Source organism: Periophthalmus magnuspinnatus, chromosome 4 (genome assembly GCF_009829125.3).
Source record: "Periophthalmus magnuspinnatus isolate fPerMag1 chromosome 4, fPerMag1.2.pri, whole genome shotgun sequence".
Classification (NCBI taxonomy): Eukaryota; Metazoa; Chordata; class Actinopteri; order Gobiiformes; family Gobiidae; genus Periophthalmus; species Periophthalmus magnuspinnatus.
The window spans coordinates 10,675,596-10,689,674 of record NC_047129.1 but is presented as its reverse complement, the minus strand read 5'-3'; the positions used below and the strand labels follow the sequence as shown (position 1 = coordinate 10,689,674).

At 38.4% G+C, this 14,079-nt stretch overlaps 4 protein-coding genes across 9 annotated transcripts; 1 reads left to right on the top strand and 3 right to left on the bottom strand.

The window, feature by feature from the left end:
* Window positions 1-119: 119 nt before the first annotated feature.
* On the bottom strand, window positions 120-4,507 carry olfml2ba (olfactomedin-like 2Ba). Its single transcript, XM_055221184.1, has 8 exons — window positions 4,210-4,507; window positions 3,855-4,118; window positions 3,661-3,768; window positions 3,426-3,575; window positions 3,132-3,336; window positions 1,893-2,630; window positions 1,410-1,586; window positions 120-1,011 (listed from the first exon to the last, which is right to left on the bottom strand). Exons 1-8 carry the CDS (start codon window positions 4,402-4,404, stop codon window positions 398-400), a joined length of 2,451 nt encoding a protein of 816 aa, XP_055077159.1. The 5' UTR covers window positions 4,405-4,507; the 3' UTR covers window positions 120-397.
* A 474-nt stretch (window positions 4,508-4,981) lies between these two features.
* Window positions 4,982-7,948, bottom strand: LOC117370180 (torsin-1A-interacting protein 2-like). Of its 4 annotated transcripts, none has more exons than XM_033965562.2 (10): window positions 7,833-7,948; window positions 7,381-7,452; window positions 7,224-7,289; window positions 7,104-7,142; window positions 6,867-7,025; window positions 6,685-6,768; window positions 6,498-6,599; window positions 6,301-6,420; window positions 6,132-6,224; window positions 4,982-6,061 (listed from the first exon to the last, which is right to left on the bottom strand). In XM_033965562.2, the coding sequence occupies exons 2-10, from the start codon at window positions 7,418-7,420 to the stop codon at window positions 5,283-5,285; spliced, it is 1,482 nt and encodes a 493-aa protein (XP_033821453.1). In that variant the 5' UTR covers window positions 7,421-7,452; window positions 7,833-7,948; the 3' UTR covers window positions 4,982-5,282. The 4 variants fall into 4 exon arrangements, with proteins under 4 accessions (XP_033821453.1, XP_055077273.1, XP_033821454.1 ...); XM_055221298.1 differs by lacking the exon at window positions 7,833-7,948 and adding an exon at window positions 7,614-7,709; XM_055221299.1 differs by having other exon boundaries at window positions 5,009-6,061; window positions 6,138-6,224; window positions 7,833-7,930.
* Window positions 7,949-7,994: 46 nt separating this feature from the next.
* LOC117394021 (torsin-1A-interacting protein 2-like) lies at window positions 7,995-10,760 on the top strand. Of its 2 annotated transcripts, none has more exons than XM_055221296.1 (8): window positions 7,995-8,193; window positions 8,381-8,497; window positions 8,573-8,746; window positions 8,854-8,949; window positions 9,085-9,219; window positions 9,309-9,419; window positions 9,494-9,544; window positions 9,617-10,760. In XM_055221296.1, exons 1-8 carry the CDS (start codon window positions 8,112-8,114, stop codon window positions 10,393-10,395), a joined length of 1,545 nt encoding a protein of 514 aa, XP_055077271.1. In that variant the 5' UTR covers window positions 7,995-8,111; the 3' UTR covers window positions 10,396-10,760. The 2 variants fall into 2 exon arrangements, with proteins under 2 accessions (XP_055077271.1, XP_033847922.1); XM_033992031.2 differs by having other exon boundaries at window positions 8,848-8,949.
* Window positions 10,761-10,972: 212 nt separating this feature from the next.
* On the bottom strand, window positions 10,973-13,929 carry LOC117394022 (putative ferric-chelate reductase 1 homolog). Of its 2 annotated transcripts, none has more exons than XM_033992033.2 (14): window positions 13,790-13,929; window positions 13,502-13,706; window positions 13,273-13,412; window positions 13,099-13,193; window positions 12,706-13,028; window positions 12,550-12,623; window positions 12,054-12,101; window positions 11,902-11,967; window positions 11,743-11,826; window positions 11,572-11,672; window positions 11,429-11,487; window positions 11,216-11,359; window positions 11,130-11,146; window positions 10,973-11,053 (listed from the first exon to the last, which is right to left on the bottom strand). In XM_033992033.2, exons 2-14 carry the CDS (start codon window positions 13,704-13,706, stop codon window positions 10,973-10,975), a joined length of 1,437 nt encoding a protein of 478 aa, XP_033847924.1. In that variant the 5' UTR covers window positions 13,790-13,929. The 2 variants fall into 2 exon arrangements, with proteins under 2 accessions (XP_033847924.1, XP_033847925.1); XM_033992034.2 differs by having other exon boundaries at window positions 12,946-13,028.
* Window positions 13,930-14,079: the final 150 nt, after the last annotated feature.

The following is a 14,079-nucleotide window of genomic DNA, read 5'->3' as shown; positions in this document are numbered from 1 at the left end:
ATGCTGGGATATTTAATTTGTCATAATAAAAAAAATGTGGATTTTATGTCATGTTCTGATATGTGTGTGTGTATGGGGGGGGGGAGGGGGGTCAACATATAAATATTAACATAAACATTGAAGAAATAAGCAGTTTATTTTCTTATCTAGACTGTCTAATATGGAGGAAGTAAGTGCCACAAACATATTTTTGTATTTTACTTGACATCATTGTCCTCTACATTCAATAATCTCACAAGGCTTTTATACACCTGTACAATATATACAACAAGACATTTGTTTATAGAGGAACCAGACCTACAATTGTCTTGAAAACACAAAAAAATCAATGCCAAAAAAGTTATTTTGGCTGGATTGATCTACAACCCACTTGAAGAGTCCTTATAAAACTGACCACTCAAGGATCTACATATGCAAACTTAATATTGTATGTGACTTGATGTCCATTGTCCCATGCATATAGTACCCCCTCTTTAGGATTATAATCTAACTGTGTTGTGAATGTGTAAATATTAGTGAAAGGCATCCTGGGAATCATCTGAGTGTTGGTGTGCGTGTCAAAGGCATACTCTAGGTTAGCTTCTCTTTGGTTGTAACTGTCAACAAAATACAGCACCCCACAGACAATGAAGCAGTTTCCATATTGGTTTCTCCTGAGTCCAGTCCTCCATGTTGTCTCCCTCTGCATGCTTAGATCTACAGGGTTCAACCGACTAACGACGACCACCTCCTGAAGGAAGCCCTCATCATCCAGTGCTGGGTAGATGATCCAAAGACCGCTCTCGTCCACTGCTATATTGATGTCCGTGTAGCTGCGCCATTCCCAAGGTGAGGAAGACTCTTCAAAGACCACATCGTGCAGCATGGTCCATGCAGCAACATAGCGATGATGAAGGTCGAACTTGATGATGTCCCGAGAGAAGGCACGATTGTAGTAAAAAGCTCCACGATAAACCACATGACCAGTGCCAATCCAGTTGTAAGGGAGTTTGTAGGAATTGGTAAAATGGCCTAGAAAGAAAGGGAAGATATAAGAAGTGATAAGTATTTACAATAATATCTAATGCTACGCGAACTATGCCAAAAGAGTGTTCTTGTAGGGTTCACAATATGGCACAGAATGGCAGATGACAGATTGTATTGTGATGAGAGTATTATGATTAACTAAGCAAAAGTTGGCAAAACATAACAAAGCTTCAATATTATCTTGGTTTAGGTTTGAGTCCAGTGTAGTCCTGGTCTGGTCCTGGTCTAGTTCTGGTCTAGTCTTGGTCTATTCCTGATCTATTCAAGGTTTAGTTCCATGTTTAGTCCTATTTAGTCTCAGTTTTGATCAATATTAGGGCAAGTCTGAACACATTCTAATGTAGTTTAGATTTAATTTTGTTAATCTTTAAAATAACACTTGCCTTGTTTAAAGACTTCCAGACTGGCAAACTCCAGAAGGTTGTTCCCATAGAAATAGTTTGTGACATATATTTTGCCACTATCAGACTTTGAATCCTTCATCCAAGCTCCTTCTCTCCTGCCATACATGTTATGAGTGACAGGCTCAGAAATGGTTGCCAGAGTGTCCTTACAGTCTGCTGTAAATCACATTATTAGAGTGATTAGATATTAGAAGACGTTAGGTAGATTTTAAAGGTATAAGAAACCGCAAAAAAAGAAAATAAATGTGACTATATTATCTTGCATTTCAAATACATTTAAGTTATGGCAGTAGTGGTCGTTGTAATAATAATAAACGATGCTGTTGGTAGAGGTATTGATATGAGTAATATGTGTGATTAGTAATATCAGTTATTATTAGTAATGCATTATAATAGCAATGATATTAGCTGTAAATGTAGCAATTGTAATAGCTGTTGTACCAGACACTTTCTTGGGCATACCTGGTTTTCTGGTGTGGAGTTTCTCAACTTTGATTGGCTTTGACTCAACTGGAACAGTTTCAGCAGCAGTGGAAGAAAACAAAGTTGCTGTAATAGTCGTTGCAGAAGACATGATGGTCCCAGGTGTGGTTGAGGCCTGAGGGCTGTGTCCTGGGGTCAGCGGGGTCAAAGGTTGTGTGGAAAGTGGCATAGGTGTTTCATCTTTACTAGATTCAGTAGACAGAGCTGATGTTGTTAATTTCAAGGTTGTGGTGTATGATGTAGGGACCATAGTTGTAGCAGTGGTAGTACTTGTAGAAGTTGAACTAGCCATGGTAGGTTGGACATTGAGTGTTTGGTCAGATGTTTTCATCATGATGGGTGGTATCCTGCTTGTTAAAAATGACTTACTGTCTTTACTGGCCTTCTTTCCAGGGGATGGTATTGGTTCCACTGTAGTTTTAGTTACAAGTGGCTCATCTGTCAAATCAACTAGTAACAGTTTGGGTTTTGAAGTGTACTTTTGCAAATATAGCTTAGAGTTGGTTGAACTTGGAAAATGTGTAGTTGTCTCAGATGGAATATTTGGTGATTCTTTCTGAGTGTCTCCTTCCTTGGGTTTTCTGTATTCTGATGTCTTTGATTTAAATGTCCTTTGTCCTAGTCGGGCCCTGGGGCGTGGAGTTTTGTGTTGAAGAAGATTTTCTTCAATAAAAAGATTAATGGGGCCATCTCCACTGAAGCCATCGTACTCAAACACTGGAATGAAGAAAAAAAATATTTAAAGACATAGGCAGTGACATAGCCTTTAAAATGAACACTGTTTCTAAAAACAGAGGGACAGGATGCAAGGGTGAAAGGTTCAGTTTGGGAGAATAGGAATGCGTATATCTCAAAACTGCAACTTCCCCATTATGGGACAAACAAAAGTTATCTTATAAAAATGACAAGGGCCAACAAAGGTGTGTTTTTGGAGAGTGGTCAAATGGAGAATGCTTCAGCTTCTATAGAGGGAAAAGCACTTAAGAGCATACTGGTAGTACAGATGCTGGAAACTTGACTTGTCACACAGACCTAGGGAGTCCAGAGGAGATTAGTAGATGTAGTGAAAGAAGGTAGTTGGTGGCGTGTACAGATGGAGCAAAATGGAGACAGATGATTTACTGTTGCCACCCCTGGAAAGGATCAACTAAGGGCAAAGAAGATTATGTTGTTCTAAATGTTCAATAAACAAGCTAAAACGGATGAAGATGTGCTTACAGTTCTCCCCGGGCTCGCCATCATCCGCTACCATTGGATCTGACTCTGACTTGTAGAAAGTCATTCCTCGAATGATGAGTCCATTGGGTCCAGTTTTTGTCACTTGGTGGACAGTACTTCTGGGAGTCTCCTTAGAGCTCATCTCAATGACTTCAGCAGATCTCTCAGCGTGGAGGACAGAAGGACTTTCTCTAACAAACTTCTCCTAATTAATATTATATGACACAAATACAAATGATAACAATATACAATATATTATTTACAATGATTTACAAGTATTGATGCACACCTCACCTTGAACTTGGCACTGTTGACTTGTGTATGCAACAAATTCTTATTTTTCTTTTCATTTGCAGACTGAGTTGGTGGACTCTCACTATTGTCTGCCTGTAGTGGGGGGCTCTGTTGAGGATTTGCTTCAGCATGAGATTTGTTCCAAACCACCTTAATACAGTTAAGTTGACCATTTAATTTAAAAAGGCATTGGTGCGTGAATACAAATGCTACTGCATCTAGGTTAATCCAATACCTTTTCCATATGATCGATGCGCTCCAGCAGATGGTTGGTAACAGAGTGTAGCTTCAGCAGGTCCATACCATATAATGATCCTTCAAGCAAGTCCAGGATGGTCGACAGCTGCAGGGCGACAATTTAATACATTTTACCCCCAGCCATGAGAATGAATCAGGGGTTCAAGTGAAAGGTGAAGGGTGCCACTTCACCTTTGCATTCTCCTTTCCAGCCTCTCTAAGTTTTTTCAGCCTGTACTCTCCTTCGCAGGGGTTGACAGCAGACGGAGGGGCGATGCATGCGCACTTGCACTCGGGTCCATTGGTGATAGTCTCCACGGTGTAGAAGTCTTCCACTCTCGCGTGTCCCTCCTCTATCCGCCGGCACGCGGTTCTGCTCAGGGGTCTGACAACACATTTACAGCGACAGTCAGAGCCTTCCGAGATGGCTTTCACTTTGTCATAATCACCCAGTAGCTACAAAAGAAAAGAACGCACGTTGTTCAGTTCTTTGGGTGGAAGTTTACGCACTGAAATACAAATGAATGAAAACAGTGAGTAAGTTTACCTGAGACAGAATGCTCTCGTGCCCATGAACCTCCTGCTGCAGGGGCTCTATCTGTTGGACATGCTCGGTATCTGCAGAGCGTTTCCTCTGTGGCGCTGCGCTACTTTGTTCCAACAGCGCGCCGCACGTTAAAAGGACAATACACAAATACATCCTCACTGCAATAGACTCGAGCAATATTACGCAACAACGCATAAAGTGTGGAAAAGCATAGTCCAAATGTATAAAACTGATGAAAATCCTCAAATATAATAATTATCCTCTTGTCGTCATCTCGAAGTCAAACACTGACGTCCTTGGCTAATTTAGAGTGGAGAGACCCAGAGGGCAGCAGCCGGCCACAGATGCGTCAAGAGGCGGGTCTCACAAGGAGGAGTTCACCTCAACTCTTCATGGACAGTTTTAATAAATGAAGGTTATAATTCGTATTAACAACTAAGAGTAGATGGTAATTTTCAAAACAGATGAAATGATTGCGAACTTCTAGGCCTAATTGTGACTGATAAACATGGATGGCGGGATAGGAGCCACTAGAAATAATATGCACTTTGGTGCCACCTCGTGGGTATAGTGCTGTGTTTGAGATGCAGTTTCTTGCCCCTTTATTAGGCTACCAACTGCAATCTTACAATTTTCCTCCAGAACAATATTTGACATTGCATGCAGAAAATGGAAAATTGCAAGTTGTGACATGTTTGACTTAAGACAACCAATTCATCTGTAGAACCAGTTCTACTTCTATTTAATGTCACAGAATCAAAAACCATGAGTTAGTTAAATAACGCGATTTTATTGCTGTATAAGGCACATTTACATGGATCTGACAGACCTAGCATGTCTACTGTATTCTTAGAAAATATCTTAACAACAATGTTGTTTAAAAGATTTATAGCTATGAAAACCATTTTTTAAACATGATAAAACATTTGATTGAAAACAAAAGTGCTTAAGACTTTATTACATTTTTTTTTATTTAAAAAGGGTGGTGCTTGCCCCCTGATGCCATTGCAATGGCAATTTTGCAATTGAGCCATTATAAAATGTTCTCAGTTGAAGCTAAAGCAGCTGTTAAGTTAGCATTTTCCGGTTTTCTGAATCCTTCGTTCTGTTGATACAGGTAATATAAGGTGAGATATGCGGCTCCACAGACCACCATATTTGTCTATGTCCATTTTATCAAAAGCAGTGGGATGATCATGCGCAAGAAACTTCTTCTGTAAATGGTCGGTTACCATCTCCTCTACTTCACTTAGAGGAATTTTAGCTTCAATCTCTTCCTCTTCCCCTAGAAGTACTGTGAAGATTAAAAAGGTTTTTTTAAAGGCTGCGTTCTCATGATCACAGTAGCGATAAAATATTAAAGTGGAAGCTGGAGGTAGCTCCTCAAAACGGTGAATAACAGCAACAGGTTTGCCTCCTTCAAAAGCCTTCTGCAGCTGACTGTCAATGTCTGACTTGACCATGTCACTGTCCTGGCTGGATTTGCTGGCTCCTTCTAAGTGAAGAACAGAGGCATTGAGAGCAGAGGACAAGGCAGAAGCTATACTCTGAGCCAGGCAGTGCAGTGTACCCTCAGCCCGCACACCAGCTGTCAGGATTATGCTAACCGGCTCAGTGTGCTGGGTTATCAAGAAATGTCTTTGCAAATGGATCCTGCTTCTTTTCCACAACTCTTCACGCTGACTTGGGAATTGGAGCTTCACTTTTTCCATTTCTTGGCGAAAGATTTCTATTGGGTGGACATCTTTTTTCTGAGGTGGAGGCTTGGGCTGAAGGGCTAGTTGTAAAAGAGCTGCAACAGCTACAACTAACACACCAATGACACCAATCCAAAATGTTCTTCTCTTATTGTCTAGATAGAGGAGTGGCAATTAATACATTTTATTAACTAGCATATCATATAAATAAAGCAACCAAATTACCTTTACCAGTAACAGGAACATCAGACATGGGTGCTGGCTCTGCTTGAGTTGTAGGGCCAATTGTTACAACATCCTTGTCTGGAACCATTTCATCTGAAATTCAAATTCACAATACCCTGTAATAAGTATGGCTAAAAAATATTAAGCAATTGTAACAGTAATAACTTACCTCCAGCAGGTGCTGCAGTTGTCTCCTCGGTACTGACTGTTGATCCATCTCCAGACTCTTGATTTAATTTTATGCGTGGTCCATGTGCTTCTTCATGGATCAACGTATCAATTTTTTTCTCTATAAACAGTATATAATCATAAATATATCTATTAATATAATCAAATATATATTTTTATTCATTTAGTTTTACTCACTACAATGTATATTATTTAAGATCTCTTGTGTTTCCTCACAGTCACCCACGTATTGATGAACAGGTGGAGAGTCAGATCTTGATTTGAAGGTTGCCTCATCATCTGATCAATTGGCAAAAACATGCTGTGATTTGTATGGCTGAAAAATATAAGTATAAGTAGTTTTGACAGTTCAGTAATTACTTACCTCCAGCAGGTGGTGCAGTGGTCTCCTCGAGACTAGTTGATCCAGTTGCAGATTCATTTACTTTGAGGTGTGGCCCATCTGCTTCTTCATGGATTAACAGTTTTTTGTCATGATTGAGAAATATATATATATATATATATATATATATATATATAAAATCCCCCCCCCCCCCCTCAACTCACCACAATGTATATTATTTAGGTTCTCCTCTTGTGTCTTTTCACTGTCACTCCTGTCTTGGTCAACAGGTGGAGGATTTTCTTCCGGGACTTCTGAACTTCTTAGGCCTTGAGTGTCAGGCCCTTTTGTAGCATCTTCCACCATACCCTCTGTGTGTGCATCTGTAAGAAAAACAGACCAGAAATATGTGATTATGTCAACTTTCTTCATGTGTATTATTAGTTTATAATAACAATAACCGTCATTATTAGCGATGGCATCTGTGTCTGTAGAAGTAACTGAAAAGTCCAATATTTAAGATAAAGATAAGAATGTGTTGCAAAAACACAGATAATTCCAGGACATTATTACTGTTTTACCTGTAGAGTCGTTCTCTTCCTGATTGGCTGCCTGACCCGTGCCTTGTATCTCATTTGTTTTCACGTCTGTGATCAAACAAACAACAGCATAAGAGATCGATAGTCAGAAAAGTTTACATTAAATCATAGAATATTAACATTTGGCCATATATTTTACCTTTATCCGACTGATGAGGATCAACATCTTTATCCGCCATTGTTTCTTAGGATCTTTGATTCAATGTCATAGCTGGGAAAGGGAAAAACAATGCATATGTCAGGAGATCCTGTTCCCACTATCATCGCTAGTTCAGAGTCCAAGCTATGGCACGATAATGTTAACTTAGCCCAATGTCCCGTAAAAATAGCTGTGTCTAACATTAATTATTACAGAAAATAGAAATGTCTTACATGTTAAATATGTAGAACGTAATACTTCGCGGTAAACTATTGAGACCTGAGTGTGTGCGGTAGTTAGCTTTGTGATAATATGCATTTAGTGTTATGAACACTAGCTAACCACTGCTGTCAGCGGGACAGTGGGGGACGATGTACAACTGCAGCACCACAGCTGACATTGTCCCTATGAGATAAGATATTTCAGTTATTTTACTAACGCTCTTCACTTACTTTCCAGACCTTTAAGCACGATAAAAAAAAAAACCTTTGCCATACAAAGAGCTGCGAGCTAGTTTAGCTCAAGTTGAGAGCGCCAACGTCAACACGGAACCTTTCAGCCCCTTGTTTCTATGAAGACAACAACAGCGGCAGAACGCTTTTCCGGTTAACGACGTTCTGCTACAAAATACTTCCCCCATGAAATGCGGGGAAGTCCGCTGTTACGCATCTCTTTACAAACATTATGTTTTGTGATAATAGGTAGGTTTTTTTGTATCACGTAGTTTTAAAATGAATTCAGAAGTTTCTGAGAAAGCTGCTTCTCGTCAGCTGAGACGGTCAACAAGACAGTCTTTATCAGCCAATGCGAAAGGTAAATATCAATCATTTTAGACACTTAAGGGAAGAAGAATTTGATCCGAATCATTGTACTACATAAAATCTCATCTAATATTCGTTTCCATAATAACATCAACATTAATGTGTAATAATATAATGTATTTTATATCATTTACGCGCGATGCGCGCTTATTCACTGATAACGTGCTCTTCATTACCAGCGGTGAATTTTGAGCCAACTCCTAGAGGTCCTCTAAAGAGAACAAAAAAGTCTTCAAAGTCCCCACCTGAAGTTCCGTCCTCAAATGGAACCAACAACAATGACTCAGACGAGGAAGGTTCGTTGATTTTATTGTACAATAGTCACCTTTATGTCCATTTCAGCAATTTGATTTAATCACTGTCACTCATAGGCGTCCCCAATAAGAAGACTCGCCTACAGACAAGTGATAATTTGAGTAGTGGACATGGTAGTGCCCCTCCAAAGGATGTGCTGGAGCCAATGGAAACACAGAATGAAAGTATAGGATTGGAAGGACATGTAAAGACTCCAATTCAATATCCACCTCTTTCACACAATCCCCCAGGTGAGAGAGCAAGATACTATTTTACAGCAGTGATGCAATATGTGATCTTATATTAATAATTTGTTGTGAATTTAAGTTCTAATTAGAATTATTTTGTCTAGTTCCAGGTCCTTTTGGAGATGTCAACTTAAAGCCTTTAGTCGTGCTTGGTCAGCGCTGCCCAGTGAGTCATCCTGAAAGTGAAAATGTCATTAAAAGCCAAGGTGATGAAGCAACACCTACTCCACCACATACATATAATTCATGTGTATTATTTAACTCTGGTGTAGCATATTGCAGTAATGATTTAGCCATAATACTGTATTTTATAAATACTTTATTGCATTGAATTTTTTCAGTGGCACAACCAAAGAAAAATGCTGTATCTCCATCAAAGAGCACACAGATTCCTCCAAAAAGGACATCTGATGCATGCTGTGTCACAGTCACTAGCATGGCAGACTACAAGAGGAAGATGGAGGCCAAAATCACAGGTATTGTCATCCAAAATTGAAAGTATGGATTGAAATTGAAATTGGATAGCTTTACTCACAAAATCATTTTACGTATATTTTTTCCTCAGAAAACCCAAAAGTAAACCACTATGTCACAAACAATTATCCAGTATCTGTAACCACAACACGACAGCGCACTGTTTCAACCCCAAAATCAAGTGTGCCCGAGAGAAAAACAGGTAAATGATTTTTAAAATGATCATTAGCTCTGGAAAAACTGTTGAGCTTCAAACTGTATTTTTTTCTTTCCTAGAAAAAAAGAAAACTACTGTTTCCCCTCAGAGCTCACATGTTCCATCAAAAGGTACATTGCAGAAAAAATCTGTTACAGAACCATTTTAAGTTCAGTTCACTAATTGTCTCATATTTCTTTGAGGTTTCTTACGTTATTTGTGGCAGCTGATCCTTTTGATGCTGTTGAGTGCTGGAATTTTCCTGTCATTCAAACACCTCCATACTCTTCAGAGAACTAAAGATGGTAGTGCGCCTTCATCCAGGTCTGTAAACTCAGGGCTCTTTGTTGAAGAAATGTCCCAAGTGGCGATGCGCTTCCCTGTTCAACACACTGAGCTGTGGAGGAGGAGCCAAATCCACCTTCAGAAGCACCTGGACACACCTCACCCCACAGAGCCCGTCAGTCTTGTCCTCACTGCAGGACTGAAGGCCAAGAAGACGTTACACTGCCTGGCTCTCAATATAGCCTCCGCCTTCTCCTCTGCAGTTAATACATCTGTTGTTGTCATTGATGGAGAAAGCCAAGCCAACCTGGATAGTGACCAGGTTAAAATGAATATCGACAGCCAATTGAAGGAAGCATTTGGAAGTGACAAACTTGCAGCTGTAGTTCACCGTTTTGAACTGTTGCCCCCTGGCTCAACACTTATCTTCTATCGGTACTGTGACCACGAGACGGCTGCTTACAAACGAGCTTTCTTACTGTTCACCGTGCTGCTCTCAGTGGAGGACCTAAGCACTCAGCAAAGTCTGAAAGAAGTGGAGGAGATGGTGCGGGATCATGTGGAAGAAAGATTTGTGGGGAATGAAACCGCATTCAATGAAATGGATGCTGACAAGTTCAGTGGATTGTGGAGTCGCATTGCACATCTGATCCTACCTGTGGTTTATGAAAATGAAACGGAGCAGAGGGGGTGTTGACCCAAATCAAACAATATAGGCACTTGCATTTTGATCATTTTTGTTTAATTCCTTGGTTGGCTGTATTAACCATTGTCATTACTACTTTAAGAGTGTTTACAATAAATTGTATTGATATGAAATTTTAATGTTATTCCATTGTGTTTTCCAGTAAGTTTAGTTTTGCACTGTGGTTTACTTTTTAGATTTCCAGATTTTACTCAATTTCACTGCTTGAAGCATACCAATATTCCTGAGTGTTGTATATTGAGATTCCTTGGGTATATTAAGTCTGAGTTGATTTTAAAAAATATTTGTTTTTGGCTAATTGTGTGTGAAATTCACTAAAAGTGCCTTAAGTGTGTATATAGTTGAGGTGTTGATATATTACATGCTGAGACTTGCAGAGAAATCAGACTGAATCAATTTGTTATTTTCTGTCTGTTAATGTTTTATTTTTTTTTTCTTTTACATGGAACAGCATTTTAAATAAATAATATTTTGTTTATATTTGATAGTCTGTGCTCATCTCATGCACTTAACCTTACATACTTATTGTATAACAGTTATTTATTTGTAAAAAGGCAAAAATGCCAACTTAACACTGACATATTCCCACAATGATGGCCACACAGAAAGCTAAAGTGAACAATATTGAGATTGTGAGAGTAATACGCACCTGAAAGAAAACAAGCCAAGAAAGTCACATTATAAATCCCCAAATGCACAGGCTGAATATGTGTGTACGTACTTACTTGTGGTGTTTGCATTCCTGTAGAAAAAGGAAGCAGTGACTGACTGAAATGACAGTTTCTGTGATTTTGTAATAATTTATTTTTACCTGTTTTGTTTTTGGCACCAGTGGCTTCAAGAACCTTTATGATAACAATGCATGTTATTTGCAGACCAATGCATACTGTGAGGGATATTAACACTCCCAGAATCCAGAGTTGGCATTGTGTAGTAGATAGGTAAATAAAGATGACTGTAGGAGTAAAGACAAATCTAGTTAGGGATCTCTAAATGTATTATCATCCTTTATGTACTGTCTTACTTGCAAAGACTTTCTGGATGATGAATAATACCATCAAAGAATGATCAAAAAAGTCCTTTCTATTGAAAAGATAGAAGTCATAAAAAAAAAAAAAAATCCATTCAAAATGAGCAAACAATAAAAAATAAAGAGGATGACATTACAATTCATGACTTCGTCCAATCCTAAAACACACATAGATTTGTAGGCCAATTGCTATCCCAGCAATCGCCGTCATTGCAAATCCTAGTCCAATGTTCACGCTCTGATCAATAGAAAACGCAGTGTTATTTTACAGCAGGACAGCGATGCATATCATAAACGGTCTTGCTTACGTTCAGGGAATCCTCCACCACCACCAGAACTGATGCAGATAGTGCAAGTGAAATGGTCCCCACACAGCCAAGTATTCTAATCCACTACAGATGATTTAAATGTGTTAAATTTGTATTCCATGTTAACACAAAGTTACAGAAGCATACAGACATACCCACCTGATGGATGTTGTGATATTTAGCATTATTGGGGAAACTTAAAGGCACAGATTCAACAAATGAGGTCTAAAGAAAAAGAATCATATCAAACGGCGTAATATTTTTCTGTATGCTACAAACCTAATGACACTTGTTTCATGGGAATACCTTACCACAAAAACAGCAGCTGTCATTAGAGCTGTGTCGGTGTTTTTAACTGTCTGTAACATAAGACAACATAAAAGCAAAGAATAAATATTTAAATACATTTATTGAAACACCAAACATATATAATATTATGTTAACACAGACTATCACATAGAAGAAATGCTTTCCAAAATACATGTTCTTATACTAATTGAAAAAGGTTTTTTAAAATGTCACAGTTGGAGTGTTGGGAGGTTTTGATACTTGAGACACTACTAACAGCTGGAGTGCACATGTAAATGTATTTTGATATTAGTGCATCTACATTGTCCATGTACTATGTATGTAAACCTATGACTGTCTGACTGATTGACCACAGCCACCTACAGACCCATGGTAAATAGAATAAGTTGTCAAAAAGCCAACGGGAAATATAGTAAATCTACTGTAAATGTCTGTGATGTCTTATCTACCAAGTTTCACAAAAACCCAACACTCAACACATTTGATTTGTATCTTTACCCTTTCATCTGGTGTCGGCGGGTCTACATGGGTTGTGTTGATGGTACTGGGAGTACTGCTTTGACTGGTTGAAGCTGTGAATTTTAGATATACAAGTTATTTGGGAATTGGATGTCCATGTCCCATTTCATTCCATTATGTTTTAAATATACATACTTGACGGTAAAACATCTGTTGTGTGAGGCAGTTTAGTACTTTTCATAGCGATATTTGTAGTGGTATATTGATTTGAAGTACTTGCAACAGTGCTCCCTTCTGGTTTTGTAGTAATCATTGTATTAAATTCTGTTGGCTGTGTCGGGAGCATTGTATTGTTCATTTTATTTTTTGTGGTCCATTCTGTTGTTGTCAGTGTAGTAGCCACTGTAGTAGTATCTGTACTTGTTTTTGTGGTACCTGGCGTTGTACTTGGTGATTCTACTGTCACATTAAAATCAGTTGGTCGCCAAAATTCTGCAAATGTCTTGAGAAATGTGGCTCTTCATACACAAAGAGTTTTTATTATTCATTTTATCGTAAAGCACATACTTTCCATATAGTTTTACTAACCTGAATATGACACCCTGAACATCTCCAACTTTAGATGTCCAGTTAACTTTGAGTGATTTTTTTTCTGTGTTTGTCTTTTGGCTGACAGCTGAGCCCTGAAACAATGTAAACAATATCAACATTTTCTCTACAAAAGTTATTGTAAAATAGCCATTTAATCAATGTCATACTTACAATTAAACTACTACAGTTTAAAAGAAAGGTTTGTTTTGGCTCTAAGATGAAAAATTGACCCACAGTAAAATTATTTGTTTTATTCCGAGCCTCCAGCATAAAGCCTCTAAACATCTCACCGGTGTTACTTTGAAGTGTTACTGTATAAAAAGGTACAATAAATAAATGAACAAAGAAAAAACACAAAAATAAATATATAATAATATATTGCTGCTATTTATCTTAGTACCAGTTAGTAAATCAGGTCCAGCTCTGATAGTTTGAACTTTAAATGGGGGATGACCGTCTTGAGGAAGTATTTGAACCATGCGAGTTTTATGAATGACATCCATAGAGTCACATGATTGTGGGAAATTACCATTTATATATGCTTGTGCTTGGTGAATAATAGTTAGAAAACCCAACATCCACAGTCTGTTAGAAAAAATGTCCATCTACAAGAAAATATGATCATTAATTAGAGGAATGCTTTTAGTATTGTGTATTTTCTGAAAAACTGTAACTCATCTTTTCTTACCTTCACAAAGGGGACTCCTGGATTGTCAACAAAACCAAGACAACAAAGTTGAAGAATACCATAAAAGTGTCCCTGTGGAAATTGGTTTCTCTCTCTGCGCAGTCTGTGAAGCTTTCAAGTGTGTGTCCAAATCACAAATAATAAAGGATCAAACAAGGAAGTTTCAAGTGACCTGTAAAACCTAACCCTCTTTGTACAGTTTAATCATTAACCAGTACAGCTCAAGTTCCTAGGCATAAGGTATACACAAGCTTGTTTTTAATTGTTTAACTTAAATTTCTGGATTCTGG